The sequence below is a fragment of the Lepidothrix coronata genome, unplaced genomic scaffold (genome assembly GCF_001604755.1).
Source record: "Lepidothrix coronata isolate B3197 unplaced genomic scaffold, Lepidothrix_coronata-1.0 Scaffold69, whole genome shotgun sequence".
NCBI lineage: Eukaryota > Metazoa > Chordata > Aves > Passeriformes > Pipridae > Lepidothrix > Lepidothrix coronata.
The window spans coordinates 500,254-515,364 of NW_016690249.1; the positions used below are offsets into that span (position 1 = coordinate 500,254).

The window sequence follows — 15,111 nt, forward strand, 5'->3', positions numbered from 1 at the left end:
CAGGGAGGTGGTGGAGTCACCGTACCTGGAGGTGTTTAAGGAAAGACTGGACGTGGCACTCAGTGCCATGGTCTAGTTGCCATGGTGGTGTTCGGTCACAGGTTGGACTCAGTGATCTCGGAGGTCTTTTCCAACCCAGCTGACTCCGTGTTTCTGTGACTCCGTGCAGCAGCGTAAGGACTCCGTGCCTCGCTCCGCTTCGGGGTCGGCTCCGCTCCCTCAGTCCCTCCGGGTACCTCACACCCGCCACACCGCGCACGCGCCGCGCCCCCCCCCCCGCTGGGGCCGGTCACGTGCGCTCCGGCATGGCCGGGCAGCGGGCGGCGGGCACCGCACAGGGGGGCGGCGGCGGGAACAACGGGAACGGCAGCGGGAACGGGAGCTCCGGGAAGGGAAACGCTGGCAAGGGGAGCGGGAGCGCCCTCCTCGCCCGCCCGTACATCTGCTCCTTCCCCGACTGCGACGCCACCTTCAACAAGGCCTGGCGGCTGTCGGCCCACCTCTGCCGGCACACGGGCGAGGTGAGCCCCCTCGGCTGGGGACGGGGGGCTGCGTGACCGAAGTGGGGGCACCGCGCTGGGGCCCCGCAGACGGGCGGCATTGGCCCCCGCGTGGGCAGCGGGCAGCCCTTCACCGCCTCGGAGTCGCAGGACCCCGCGGGGGCTGCGGGGCTGTGTCCGTGGCCGGGACCGGTGCCGCCGGGGCATCCCGCTGACGGCGGAATCCCGGGAGCAGCCGAGCCCCCTTGGGACAGTTCCTCTCAAGAGCCCCTGTGTTTCAGAGGCCGTATGTTTGTGATTATGAAGGCTGCGGCAAAGGCTTCACGAGAGACTTCCACCGCGCCCGACACCTCCTCACGCACACCGGGGAAAAACCCTTTGAGTAAGGCCCAAGTTTTTACTCCTTAAGCGGCAGTGCACTTGTCCGTACGGAAAGGGAATTATAACTGAGAGTGGCACAGGGCATGCATGCTTAGCTTTTGTATCGTGAGCACTGCCAGAACATGTGCACACGGGACATGGGGATCTCCTTAGCCCAAAAACCTCCTGTCTGGCAGTGATCTATAATAGATGCTTAAAGGCATAGGCAGGTCTTTCCCTAGAATACATTATTAAAGGAGTAAGGGAGGTTATCTCCTATTATCAAGCCCTTAATAGTTGCATGTCATGGATTAGGAGCTAGAAATTCCTAGGTGTTTTATTAAAAGTATCTTCTGATATGTTTCATGTGATTGTTGATTGTAACAGCCTCTGGCTTTTCATGACTTTAAAGCAAACTTGTATATTTGGGTTTTGAGTTTCAGTTATTCCTCGTGCGTTCCTCTTGTGCAATGATTTCTGTATCTGCCTAGGGAACAAACCACTGTTTGAGAGCTGTAATAAAAAATGCATTTCATCTACAGGTGCACAGCTGAAGGATGCAATGAGAAATTTGGAACAAAATCAAACTTAAAGAAGCACATTGAGCGCAAGCATCAAAATCAGCAAAAGCAATATGTGGTGAGTAATTACCTTTGTACTGTATAGTGCAGGTAAACAAGCTCCTTTTTGTGTATCTAGTGAAATACTTCAACTTGTTATTATGTGGTACATGTATAAGTTCAAAGACTGTGACTGGGATTTCAGCAAACACATGAACTGATCTGTTACTATTTGGCTTCTAATGATAACTTAATTTCCTCAATAGTGCAACTTTGAAGGCTGTAACAAGTCTTTCAGGAAGCATCAACAACTTAAAGTTCATCAGTGTCACCACACCAATGAACCTCCCTTCAAGTAGGTGGATAATTTTAATAATGAACTTAAACAATTCCATTTAAACACTCTAGATAAAAACAGGTGCCTTTTCTTAGCCTTTTTGTTAATGTGGCATTAAAAAATGGAATCAATTTGTAGTCATGGCTGCAAGTGTATTTCTTGTACTAGTCCTTTGCTCAATAGTCTGTTTTGAGCAACAGTCGGTGGTCTGTAACTTTGGCATTCCAGCAATTCCAGCATTCTTATGGTTTATTACAGGTTCACAGGAAAAATAACTCCCCCCAGCTTTTAGTTCACGAAGTCTGAAATCAAGCATAAGAGCTTGCACAGTAATGAAAAATGCAGCTACCCAGTAAAAAACAGTGACTTGGCTAACACTGAAGTGAGCAGTACCTTCAAAAAGATGAGAGACTTGGACCAGTCTTAGAAGCTGTGCACAGCAACTCCATAGAGATAACACATCAGTATAGATCTGATGAAAGCAAAGTTTAGTTTTGTATTTCTTACAGGTGGAACACACTTAACATGAGTGTTCATTCCACTTAAGTGAAGTTTGTGAGTATGGCTGGGTGACAGACACAAAAATAATCAGTGCTCTGCTGTTGCTCTGACTGCTGGATCTGCACAAGCCAGTTAAACTTTCCACTTTCTCTCTTATATTTGAAGAGCCTACTGTGTAGGGATGATAGAAGACTTGACTCTATAGTTCTAACTCTCAAAAGCGTTACAGAGTCCTCTGTTAGAAAAATATTATAGGATTTTCTTTTACAAGGTGGGGACATACACAGATCTCTAGGCAAGGGGAAACTTGGATTATTTTCTTCACTTTGATTGTTCTTGACTTAAAGATATAAAAATATGTGGATACAGTGAAAGAAATTAAACCACTGTATTTTATACCTAGATGTAATAAAGAAGGATGTGGAAAGGGCTTTTCTACTCCAAGTCGACTAAAGCGGCATGAGAAGACACATGAAGGTATAATAGCTTTTTCTTCTTGCTTCAGTCATGTTTCAGAAAAGGAAAAAGGGCTTCTTCCAGCAGAGAGTATGCAAGTATGTGTGGCACATGTGGAAGTATTCTGGGCCTAGTGATCTAGACAGAAAAACCAAGAACACCCGTTTTGAATAGTCAAATGGGGTACAACTGCAAGGCATTGTTCAGTTTCAGTGCACTTGTGGCAGACTGAACAGAGCTCATGATTCCTTCAGTTATTTCTTCTCCTGAGGTGCTTCCTTATCAATAGTCCATCTTTGGAGATGGGCTACTGGTTAGGGCACTGTTAGCCTGGACCTCCAGAGCTTAGGATCAATTGCCAGTTCTGCCACAAATTTCATATAGAGCCTTGACAAAACCATGTGCATTTTTAGTTATTAACGAACCTATGTGAAAGGTTTTTAAGTGAAATCATCATGACATGGCTGTGTATGTTTGAGCTAATCTTGCTACACTCCTGTCCATTCTTTCAGTACTGTTGACAGCTAACCAGCTTTCTAGTGATAGAAAAAACCCAAATGGAATCAACTCAACAGACTAGGAAGAGTATATAGAAAGATGCGATTTGTAGTGTGTTCCTTTCTTGTTCATAGTTGTTTGACCTTTCCAGTCCTGAGATTTAAATAGGGTTGATTTTCTGTGGTTCCTGTTTGCTTGATAGAATGGTAGAGTCTCTAGACCTGGAATATTACTGTATGGTCAAGATTTTTTTTAATATGCAATACAAATACTTACATAGGAATATTATATGTTATTAATTATTTTCATCCATTTGAGTGAAAGAAATAGCTCTACTGAAGCAAGGAGAGAGAGTTTCACAAAATTGTTTAGATCAGAAAGGACCTCTGGAGGTCATCTGGTCCAGCTTCCTGCTCAAGGCAGGATCAGTTACACCAGGTTGCTGAGGGCTGTGTCCAGTAGTTTTGAATGTTATCATGGCTAAGGCTTCCACAACCTCTGGACAACTTGAGTCAGTGATACAAGGTTTCTTTCTTAAACCTGTTAGGATCTTCTCATGTCTTGTGTTTGTTGTCTCTTGTCCCATTCCTGTGCAGTATGAGAGAAGGAATTACTGGCCTTTAATTTTTAAATGCTAGAAGTGGAGTTCCCCCTTGTAAAACTGGACTGTGTTTGCCAGACCCTCTGTGACTTTAAACATCTGTCCTATCCAACAGGCTATGCATGCAAGAAAGAAAACTGCTCATATACTGCAAAAACTTGGACAGAGCTTCTGAAACACAATAAAGTCAGTCATACAGGTAAACTCCAAATGCTAACTTGAAGAGGAGTCTGTGCTGAACTCATTTCATCAACCTGTCATTGTGTACAAACTTGTCTTAACACTTTGTCGGTAAACTGGTTGTTACTCTGGCTAGATCTTTGTCTGATGAAAATGCTGCTTTGTATACTGACTTTGCTTTATGATCCAGTTAAGAAGAAATTGTTTAATGCAGGATTTAGGATCTGGATAATTCATACTACATTATTCTCTTCCAATCTCTGAGTTCCTTGCATTTCATGTGGATTTTAGCATTGTTCTGGAGAACTACTAGGATTTGATTCTGAACTTCTGTAAGAAACTGTTTATACTCTGCCTTTTTCTCTCTCCCACTCAGAGCCAATAGTTTGCAGTGAGTGTCACAAAACTTTCAAACGGAAAGATTACCTCAAGCAGCATCAAAAAACACATGCCGTGGAGAGGGAAGTCTGCCGATGCCCAAGAGAAGGTTGTGGAAGAACTTACACAACTTTATTTAACCTTCAAAGCCATATCCTCTCTTTTCATGAGGAGAAAAAACCATTCTCTTGTGATTATCCAGGCTGTGGAAGAGTGTTTGCAATGAAAGTATGTACTTTTTAGACTGTTTTTATCTGAATCACATAATCAGAAATTATAAACCTAACTCTTTTTTTTTCCCCTGCTCTTTGTAACTATAGCAGAGCCTAGCAAGGCATGCTGTTGTACATGATCCTGAAAAGAGAAAGCTGAACTTGAAAGTAAGTTATACTCTTGAAAAAGTCTTCTCAACCATACTGTGTCAATGCAGAGGAGGGTAAATGTTATGTGTTTTAGAATGTGACTTGAAGCAGAAAAACTGTCCAGTTAATTTGTGAGATTCTTAATTTCTGAAGCTCTTTTAGCTACTGCAGTGGTATCCTACTCATTGCTTTCTTCTTTCCCCCCCACATTAGTAGTCTTTGTTCCATAGATACATAAAGTTTACTAATTCTGGATTTATTTCTGCCAGGCCAAGCGTTCTCGTCCTAAGAGGAGCTTAGCCTCACGTCTGAGTGGCTACATTCCTCCTAAAGCACAGCCGAGAAGGAATGCAGTTGTGACAGAAAGCAAGACAATGAATAAGCTTGTGGAAAATGAAATACCAACTGTTGAAATTCTGACTCTGCAGTAAAGGTTAACTGAGACAACATTCTTCATGGAATGACCAATGCAAAGCTTAACAATAACTTTATCAAGTTAATATTTTATTTTTTAATAAATTAGTATTGTTTACACTGCTTCATAAAGTCACTGATGCAACTCATTTGACTTCAGATTTTCATTTTCGTCTTTCTTTACTGGGGTGTTTTTCTGGTTTTCCATCTTCTGGTGTGCTTTCAACTCTTTGTCAGACATGTGTCTCAAAATACAGGCACTCACTCCTTCTCTAGTAACTTTTGGCTTGGAAAGATAAGTGGCTTTCTCAGACACAGTTTCCAAAATTTGATCAAAAAGCATGGACTAAAAAGGAGGAGAAAAATAGGACTAAATCAATGCACAAATACGGGCAGAAAAATATTTCCAGCTGTTCTGTAATGGTTACGGTTTAGCTGTTAGCTGAAACAACCTATTTGGTAGTCCTAGTTTGAACAGTTCAGCTTGTCCTTTCCTAACTGTTCTTTACTCATAAGCAGGTTTAGGAAGGTCACACAGGAGGGATTAAGCCATCTCCTAGCCTTCAAGCTGAACTCCTAACTTATCTTGTTTTGGTCTTTAAGGGTGTCCATGAGAGTGGTCTGCATCTGGCTCCCCCCCCATCCTCCTATTCCACTAGATTGAGACACGTATTATGAGGCTTTCCTCTTGAGAAGCAGTATTGTTCTTAAGGTTAGCAGAACCTGGTTGTATTGAACTGAGTGATAACAGTGCATTCATGTAACACAGTGAACTCCTAAGCTCCTACTTAAACTTTTAAATTTAAGGATAGTGTAAATCTAGACTGTGTCATGAAGTGTTCTGTTCCCTCTCATAATCCCTCCTGTTACCCCCTTTCCCTGTGGATTTAACTTCTTATAAAAAGTTTTATTCCTTTTGGATGAAGTGATAACACAATTTCCCCCAACTCAGTTGAGACAACCATCAAGGAAACCTAATTCACTACAGACATTACAAGGGGGGGTAAAAAAATCTTACATGGAATCTATAAAAAAGCCATTTGTGCAAATGACAATGAAGTCTCAAGGCCCTGCAATTATACTAGTAAGTTGCCACCAGCTCCCTAACATCTTTATAAATGTTCACTTTGATAGTCTTGGAACACCATTCCAATAGTTTTTCATGCCGCAGTGGACAACTAACCTTAGCCACAGTTGCACACTTGTATCTGTAGAAGAACAGTCACATTATTGAAATAATCCAGATAAAATACAGCAGAACTTTTTCAAACCTCACTGTTAAAAGTGAGTGAGCTGGCTTAAGGCGTAGATGGGAAAATTTGACCAGCCCAGTTAATAAGGTGGTGCTGCATAGACTGCTTAGATTGTGCTGTCAAAGCCAGTATTGTAACTGCATTCTTAATAAAGCATGGTCTTTGAACCAGCTCTGTGGGACTACTTTTCTAGAACTGCAGTGTTTGTACAGAAGCAGCTTAAGGTGGGCAGTCATTACTTGCACAGGACCTAGACCTTTATGTACTTTAGCAGTACATGAGATACAAAAAATTGTGGCAGTACTGAATAGGGCAGGTTATACAACTACAGCTATTTAATGAAACTGATTTGTCCAATTTTCAGGAGTTCACTTACCATGTCCATATTGCTACCTTTTGCTTGCCGGATGGTAATTTTAACATGGTATTTCTTGTCAATCCACTGTGCTATCTGTTTAGTCTTGATCTCCAAGTCATTTTTGGCAATAGCTGAAGAAAAGGATAGCTCCTTCTGAACCACTCCTGTTTAAAACAGAACTGAAACTGTGTTGGCTGAATATCTGACGAACTTGTATCAGTTGCTCTTTTAACAGCTCATGATGCTTTGTCTGCTTAACTCCCTCCTCCCATCCTGCTTTCTCAAAACATCCCGATCTCATTGTCTCGACATGCACCACTCTAGGTGGCTACTTGATATTCTCACACTCTCTGCCATAACTGGGAGACTGAGTGTATGTGTGAAGCACACAGGGAAATCTCTTCAGGGTCAGAAAACTTAAGGTATTTTTAATTACAGTCTTGTTCATACCATTCACATTGTAGGTCTAACAAATAGGTGAGCATTGGATCTGGAATTAAAGTCTTAGTGTGCAAACATACTGCACACAGCACAGCTGAAGGTAAAAGCTTTGACTTGAGATAGCTCTTCATCTTGAGCCCATTTCATTGAATGCTGAAGTGCAATATTCAACTGAAAGCATGAAGATGCCTTGTAATATATTTGAACATTTTGTGGTCTCTTCCTCCTTAAAGTTCATCTAAAGTAGTTACCATTTGAATCATCTTTTTGTAGTTTCTTGAACAGACCCACTTGCTACAATAGTGCTCTCTGTTATAATCAGAGCTCTACCCAAAGCACAGATGTCTTTGTTAGCCTGAGGATAAGAAGAGAGGATACAAGGTCACGTGCCTTTTGTAAAATCTCTTTGCCAAACTCAGTTTGTTAACCTGCTGGAGCAGGCTGTCTTAAGAAAAAGAAACCTCAAAAGTGTTCAATATTGATAAAGTTTTCTCTTATTCTGTCCAAGAAAGGGCTCCAGACTTTGTCTTCTTAGCAGCAAATGAGGAAGAGAGTGTTTCATGACTACTGGTGACAAATTATGTTATTATATTGGTGTATCTGGTGCTCAGTTTGTAAAAAGAGCCTGTCACTATGCCTTAGTAAAAGAACAGAAATTCATTGGCTCTCACAGAACCAGAGTTTAGTTATATTCACTTAAATAAAAATATTTTTCTAAAAAGTCAGCAGATGCCAAAATAGTAAATCCCGAGAAGGCAATAGAAGGCTTCTTTGTGGAAGACTAATCCAAAATTTTATTTTCACCACTGCAAATCCTTAATAGTGTGGACTGCAGTGACATAGCTTTGGATTTACACAAATACAAGTAAGAGGATTTAATCTGCTGGAACCATTTTTAATGCAGCATTTTTCAAAGTGCTCAGTGTTGTAGTGTGTACAATGTACATACCTGGTTTTGGACTTGCTTTTTTCTTCTCTGCCCGTCTAAGCTGTTCTTCATGGATCTGCTGCCCAGTCATTAATCTGTACACTGGAGGTTCTGCATTCTCTTTAAGGAGAACTAGTTTCAGGTTATGTTGATCCATAAGTTTGAGTGCATCTGCTCGATGCATGTTTCCTAAGCTCTCTCCATCCTGGTTGATTACATGCAAAATACGATAGGGAATTCTTCGCCCAACACTTCCAAATGCTGTATTCCTTTTTGGTTCTGTCTGAGATTTTTCAGCTGTACAAAATGGCTGAGTAAGTGCAAACACAGTTGACTTTCTAGGGTCAGGTACCACTGTCCAGAATGGAAAAAAGAACCACTTTTGTGGTGTCTGCATCAGAAGAGTACCAAAGAACCTTTTTGCGTATCCGTTCTCATTTCTGGTTGCTTGACATAAGTGTTTCATCGTGCACAAGGCAGTCATTCTGAGGAAGAAATAAAAACAAGTTACTCCAATCAGTCACATTCTTCTAGTTATATTAGGAGGACTTGACTCCAGTTCAGTAAACCCTAGTCCTTGAAACTACTCTTTTAAAAAGATGCATGGTGTTACTATACAGAGGGATTTAACCCAGAGAGAAAGTCTGACTAAGGAGCAAAATTTATGAGGAGTTGATGTTATCTTCAGTATCTTAAAATCTGAGCCTGAACTCCTTTAAAAGCATCCAGTACTTCTAGTTCCTTTCTCCTCACAGGAGTATCTACTCTTAAACACCTTGTTTGCGTACGGAGAGATTAGCCAATGGTTAAGAGGGAGATTTTGCTGTCAAATAAAAGGGCATGTCACACTTTTCATATTTTCAGTCCACATTTTTTCATAAAGTATCTGAACACCAGAAATTTTTTCCTGGTTGATACTTTTCTTTGGGAAGTTTTTCATTTAAGCCACACTAATTCCGGACCACTCTAATCAAACACTGAATAAAGTTGCAATTTGTGCAACGTCCAACATCTACAGTCTGACTCTTCTATGTTTTGTGAGGTTTTGGAATTTCAAAGCTTTGACCATACAGATTAAGACTGCCATGCAAAACCTTCACCTTGGCATTAAAACATTAGAAAGTAACCACTACTATACTTGAAAACATGGTTTATCCCAGGGTTAAAAACTCTTCCATAGCTAGCATGCACCTTGCTTCTCATAGCACTGACCCCAAATTGTGTATTTTTCCCAGTTTTCCAAATGTCATTTTGTGAAAGTAATCCAGATAATTACTTGGTTTTACATGGATTAAGCACTAATATTATTTCAGTAACTTTAAAAAAAATTAGAAAAAAAGTTTCCTTACCGTCTTTTAAGCTCGAGTTCTACTGATTCAGTCATGTTTCAAAAGTGAAAACAGTGCCTGAATTTTACAGAATCTGCTGAGTTGGGAGAGACCCACAAGGATCATTTTAAACCGTTTTATCAGACATTTAAAGTATTGATGACTTTCCCTTTTTTTCAGAAACATTAAATTTAGGGTGGCACATTCCTATTGATAGTGAGCTGACTTTTTCCAGTTATAAAAATTATTTATATATCTTACAGACAGAAAGCATGTACCTATTTCACCAGAACTAGCTAATAAAAACACTTTCATTTTTCTTCTTTTTGAATGATAAAAAAAGCTTGTGGGGAAAAAAAGAGAAAAACAGACAGAACTATGACTTGCCTGCAATACAGAGGCTGGCAATGAAGAACAAGGTTCATATGTCCAAGATCCACAATTGCAAATTAAAATTTAAATAAATTGTTACAGGCATCTATCCTGGCACGGTAATCATGAAGCTATAAACTTTCAAAACAAGCTTCAAAATATATCAGTGCTCGAAGACTATTGAAACTGATCTTTGAAACATTTGTTCCATCGTATTTTTTTCCCCCTTCTTCCCTGGTTCGTGGAATACCCCTGGCAATTGTGGTGCAGCTGAGCATTACTTCCATTTTACTCAAAACTTCAGAAATTGGTCATTTTCTAACAGCTGCAAAAAACATCAGATATAAAGAGCAAATTGTGAGTATTATCTGCAGTTTTAGTATTTTATGTTTAAAAGGGAGCAAGTACAGGAAAAGCCAAAGATGATACAGGAAACCAAACACGTCATACCAGAGGAGTTGGCAAGAGTGTGACCTCTTTTGCCAAGGAAGGAATGTGACTCCACTGTGTAAATGTATACGTGCATACACATATATATATATCTACATATATGACATTGTGTAAACATGTATCCATGTGCATACATGTACATGGAAAAGGTGCAAACCATCAGCAAGGATAAGGAGCTATTTATAATTCCAAGCAGTGGGACAAGTAAACTGACCTTCCTGTGAATAAACTTAGTCTGAAAAGGGAGATAGTTTAGAGCCTGGAATGGACTTTATATCTTAGCAGAAAGGGCAAAGTCTATATAAACTGCTTGATGGTGGTGCCAGATCAGTTCATGAACAGGGTAGTAAGATACAGCTGTGCGCTAAAGCAGGATCTCAAACTCAAGCTAGCCACAGGGCACAGAAGGGAAATAACAGGATGTCCACAGCAGAGTCTAAAAACAACTGACAGAGCTACCGTACCTTCCTGCCCTGGGCTCTGCCTCTGCCAATTCCAGACCAGAAACATGACCTCTGTGAAAACAGCTTTTTTTTTTTGGGTGTGACAACAGCCCTACAACTAAACACTCACTGCCAACACACAACTATCTTTGTGCATCATCAGTGCAGCTACATAAAAGCCAAGACATCCTTATTTTTAAGATGGTTTCATAAACCAGCTCTGGATCATGCACTGCATACTTTGTCTGTACTCTGGGCATTGCTGCTGCATTATAAAATAATATAATTACATTTATCTTCCACTCAGAAGAGCCTGGCTTGCCTTTGTCAGCTACTGACTTCTAAAACTAAGTATCATGATCACAGCAATGGAACAGCAGTTTATTTTAAAGAAATGGTAATCTTGCTCTGCCAAATACATGGTTTTGCCTTTATTATCCTTCATTTCCTGTTGCTATTTAAATCCAGTAAATACAGTCTTACCTGTCTGAAAGGAAATTACCCTTTGTACAGAAGGATTTATCTTCGTGTAACATGGCAGATACGTGTGTTTTGCTTTGTTACGCAGCCCATGTGTTGGCAAGGACGGCTGACTCCGCTGGAAGGGAGTTCTGATGAGCGGGCAGCTACGGGCATCCTGGGCACTGCAGGAGCAGCCGCGGTTCCTGCGGTAGCACCCCACGGGGTTCCCGTGCTGGCAGGACGTGTCTGGCTGCAGGTGCCAGAGGTGTGACGGCGCCCTACTGTGTCCATGTTCCCGGGTGTGCGTGTCGCGGAGGTCACTGTGCGTGTGCCCGTGGTGCGACCGTGTGTGTGACCCTGCGGCTCCGCGGGGCCCGCGCTTACCTGCCGGCCGGGCCGGGCCGGGCCGAGCCGCCGGCCAAGGCCCGCCGCAGCAGCCGAGAGACCTGCCCGGGCCGCCGGGAAGTTCCGGAATGTCCCGCCTCTTCTCCTTCCTCTTCCTTCTCCTCCTCTTCCTCTTCCTCCTCCCGCGCCTCCGCCTCCTGCCCCCGCCCCTCGCGATCGCGCGTGCCCGCGTGTGTGAGCGCGCTGTGGTGGGCGCGTGTCCTTGTGTGTGTGTGTGTGTCTGTGTGTGCCCGCGCCCCGGTCCGTGTGTGTCTGTGTGCCAGGTCTGTGTATGCCGGTACACCAGTCTGTGTGTGTGTGTGTCTTTCTGTGCCTGTACACAGATATGTGTGTGCCTGTGCCCTGGTTTCTGTGTGCCTGTGTGTGAGTGCCTGTGCTCTGGTCTGTGTGTGTCTGTGGGTGCTTGGACGCCAGTCTGTGTGTGCCCACGCTCCAGCCTGTATGTGTCTGTGTGTCTGTGCACTGGCCTGTGCACTGGTCCTCCCCGCCCCCTTCCTGCCGGTACCTGTGTGCTGTGTGCATCTTGGGTACGCACAGGCATGTTTCGGCACTTGCCAGTTGGTGTTTCTTACAGAGAGTTTCTGTCTCTGGATGGATGCGTGTGCTTGTGCGTGGATCTGTGCATTCATCCTGTGTTCCCACATTTCCAAACTGATGCATGTGTGGTGTGCCTGGTTCTGTGTGTGCAGTTGTTTGGGAAGTGGTGTTTTCTTGGGTGTACCCAGGGGGCTGCATTGTTCTGTTGATTTTCAGTGTCTTTGCTCTGCTGTGGGAGCTGCTGTGGGTGTAAGGACCACGGCTGGGAGATGGTTCTCACTGTGCTCAGGGGCCATCCCAGGAGGGTACTTTGTGGCTGTGAGCGGGGATTATGTGGGTGCTGAGTGATTTCTGTGTGTGTTGTGCGTTGAGGTGCATACTTGAGCCATAGAATCAGAGAATGGTTTGGGTTGGAAGGATCTTTAAAGGTCCAACCCCCCTGCAATAAGCAGGAGGATCAGGGACACCTTCAACTAGATCAGGTTGCTCAGAGCCCTGTCCATCCTGACTTTGAATGTTTACTTGGATGGGACCCCTACTACCTCTCTGGGCAACCTGTGCCAGTGTTTCACCACCCTCCTTGTAAAAAATTTCTTATATCTAGTCTCTAGATATACCCTCTTTTTAGTTTGAAACCATAACCCCTTGTCCTATCAGTACAGGCCTTGCTAAAAAGTCTGTTATCATGTTTCTTACAGGCCCCCTTTGGGCAGTGGGAGGCTGCTATAAGGTCACCCCGGAGCCTGCCCCAGGCTGAACAATCCCAACTCTCTCAGCCTGTTTCCGCTGGAGAGGTGCTCCAGCCCTCTGAGCATCTTTGTGGCCCTGCTCTGGACTCGCTACAGCAGGCCCATGTCCTTCCCGTGCTGAGATCCCCAGAGCTCCACGTGCAGCACTCCACGGGGCTGTGTACCATAGTACGTCTGTCTCTCTGTCCCTGCTCCTAGGGCTGCGAGACCGGACTGCGGGGCCGTGCGTGTGTGTTCGGGGCGCGGGCACTGCACGGCCCAGCTGTGTCTGCAGGGGTCAGCAGCGTGTGCGATTGTGGAGTTCCGTGAGTCAGACCGAAAGCGTGTTGGATGTTTGGATCTGTTACCATCTTTGGTAGGCAGATCTGCCTTGGGTTTGTGAGCTCCTCCATCCAGTTTGGACACAGAAACCTTTGACAAAGAAGCTGAAATTCGTGTGCAAATGTTGGGTCCCCAGCTGTAACACACTAAGAGAGTCAAACGCTGAACAGCGTGGGAGTTTGGTGTTCTCCGGTTGCTCTGGAGGGGCAGCATGTGCTGAGGTCTTTTCAGAAGCCCTGGTGTTCGTGTCTATCGAGGGATGCTGTTTGGCCAACTGGGTGTGAGCTAGAACAACACTCAGACTGAAAGTGTGCTTGTGTTCATAATTAAGTACAAAATGAAGCTATGTGAAGCAGCTTGGAGGGAGGCCTTTTTTCCTGTTCTTCCTGATTTAAAAAAATCAGAACTTTTTAGCTTACATGGTTTAGGCCAGCTACGTGACCCCTCTTTCCTCTCCCCATTTTCTCCCCGGGAGGAAGAAATGCAATGAAAATCTGAGCTTTATCTTTTTGGGTTGAAAGCTTTCTGTTCTGAACTGTGGTCCTAGAATGGTTTCATTTCATGAGTTTGTTGGTTTAGTACTGTCATTGTGGTACACACATATAAGAAGAGGTCTGTCATTTCTTTGTGCTCTCCATCTTCACAGAAGACATCATATGGTAATTGTATGCAAAACCAGAAAACTTTACTAAATCAGTTCACAATCTGAAGTTCATTCATATCACCTTATCCTCATTAAAACTCCTCACTTGCAGTAATGAGTTTGGAAAAGTGCCAACAACAGAATTAGCCAAATAGATGGTCAGCTGTGAGCCTGAATGGTGAGCCTGAATGACAACTGTAGCTTCCCCTATTATATGCAAATAAAGCCTGTTTTTTCCATCCTGCTCTTCTGTGCATTTTTCTTATTTCACTCAGGCTTTACGCCTTTAGAGTTGTAAGCTCTTTGGGAACAGGGATTGCCATCACTTACACCAGTAGAATGCCTAAAAAAACTGGATCTCAGTTTGATCTCTTGAAATATAAATTACTGAAATTCTACAGTATCCAGTTGTGGAGAGTGAAATATTCCACATTAAGAAAAGGCAAGACAAAAAAGGTTTTTACTGCTCTTTTCATGGTCTGGAAATCAAGTGTGGAATTTGAAAAACCATGAAGGGAAATTTTGGCAGAGCTGAAGCCTGAAGAGATATTTTTTTCATCATCTGCTCTGCAATATGCATTAGAGGAGAGCTTGTCAGCAGCCCTGCTTGCAGTTAGCTTCTATTGCCACTCTGAGAACCATCCCCATAAGACAGATAATTTTCAGCAATGTTAGTAGCAACAATAAAGCTAATAATCCTCTTCACTGTGATAAAAACTACCTGCATGAAAGCAAGGTACTTCAGAGCATACAACTTGCATTCCTTCTCTCTTCCTTTTATTTAATTCTGTTAAGTTTAAACCTAATGCTTGTTTTACTTTGTGCCTTTCTAATTAAATTTAGTGTGCCAAGAAATAGTGCAGCCTTCTCATGCTGTTTGTCCTCAATTAACTTGATCTTTCTGGGGGTTCATTGTGCTCTTTCTCCTTGTTCTTTGTCTCATGTCTGTTTACACTGTAATAGTCCTGGGGCCATGTTTTTATATGTACCTGCCACGGTGGAACTGCAGTCTTAATTATTTGAAAGACACTATCATAATAAATGCAGTTAATAATAACTTTCTCCCTTCTATTTTGCTTGATGCACATCATCCTCTGCCTACCCCTGACAATACTCTCAGTAATTTATTTGCTTTTTAATTCCTAAATCTTCATTTGTCTTTTTTTTTTTTTTTTTTTTCATTTGATGTTTACTTTCTCAAGCTGGTTAGAAAAGTTGTTGTTTTCACTTTATTATTTTTTGTGCCATATCAAGGCCTGTCCTGCTAGGCCTTG

General features: G+C 42.9%; 2 protein-coding genes across 5 annotated transcripts; one reads left to right on the forward strand and one right to left on the reverse strand.

The window, feature by feature from the left end:
• The first annotated feature begins 279 nt into the window (after positions 1 to 279).
• On the forward strand, positions 280 to 5,296 carry GTF3A (general transcription factor IIIA). Of its 2 annotated transcripts, none has more exons than XM_017818641.1 (9): positions 280 to 521; positions 782 to 882; positions 1,403 to 1,499; positions 1,687 to 1,775; positions 2,662 to 2,735; positions 3,929 to 4,012; positions 4,370 to 4,599; positions 4,692 to 4,751; positions 5,003 to 5,296. In XM_017818641.1, exons 1-9 carry the CDS (start codon positions 306 to 308, stop codon positions 5,162 to 5,164), a joined length of 1,113 nt encoding a protein of 370 aa, XP_017674130.1. In that variant the 5' UTR covers positions 280 to 305; the 3' UTR covers positions 5,165 to 5,296. The 2 variants fall into 2 exon arrangements, with proteins under 2 accessions (XP_017674130.1, XP_017674131.1); XM_017818642.1 differs by having other exon boundaries at positions 4,695 to 4,751.
• On the reverse strand, positions 5,225 to 11,658 carry MTIF3 (mitochondrial translational initiation factor 3). Of its 3 annotated transcripts, none has more exons than XM_017818645.1 (4): positions 11,567 to 11,658; positions 8,149 to 8,612; positions 6,777 to 6,922; positions 5,225 to 5,493 (listed from the first exon to the last, which is right to left on the reverse strand). In XM_017818645.1, the coding sequence occupies exons 2-4, from the start codon at positions 8,609 to 8,611 to the stop codon at positions 5,281 to 5,283; spliced, it is 822 nt and encodes a 273-aa protein (XP_017674134.1). In that variant the 5' UTR covers position 8,612; positions 11,567 to 11,658; the 3' UTR covers positions 5,225 to 5,280. The 3 variants fall into 3 exon arrangements, with proteins under 3 accessions (XP_017674134.1, XP_017674132.1, XP_017674133.1); XM_017818643.1 differs by lacking the exon at positions 11,567 to 11,658 and adding an exon at positions 11,204 to 11,357; XM_017818644.1 differs by lacking the exon at positions 11,567 to 11,658 and adding an exon at positions 9,843 to 9,864.
• Between the last annotated feature and the right edge of the window lie 3,453 nt (positions 11,659 to 15,111).

Bases quoted from the DNA above. Each gene is read 5' to 3' on its own strand.
- MTIF3 (XM_017818643.1), bottom strand. From the start codon at position 11,256: ATGTTACACGAAGATAAATCCTTCTGTACAAAGGGTAATTTCCTTTCA. The intron at 8,613-11,203 runs GTAAGACTGTAT...TTTCTTCCTCAG, and splicing joins GGTAATTTCCTTTCAGACAG to AATGACTGCCTTGTGCACGA. The intron at 5,494-6,776 runs GTAAGTGAACTC...CCTCCTTTTTAG, and splicing joins AAGGTAGCAATATGGACATG to TCCATGCTTTTTGATCAAAT.
- GTF3A (XM_017818641.1), top strand. From the start codon at position 306: ATGGCCGGGCAGCGGGCGGCGGGCACCGCACAGGGGGGCGGCGGCGGG. The intron at 883-1,402 runs GTAAGGCCCAAG...TTTCATCTACAG, and splicing joins ACCGGGGAAAAACCCTTTGA to GTGCACAGCTGAAGGATGCA. The intron at 2,736-3,928 runs GTATAATAGCTT...CCTATCCAACAG, and splicing joins GCATGAGAAGACACATGAAG to GCTATGCATGCAAGAAAGAA.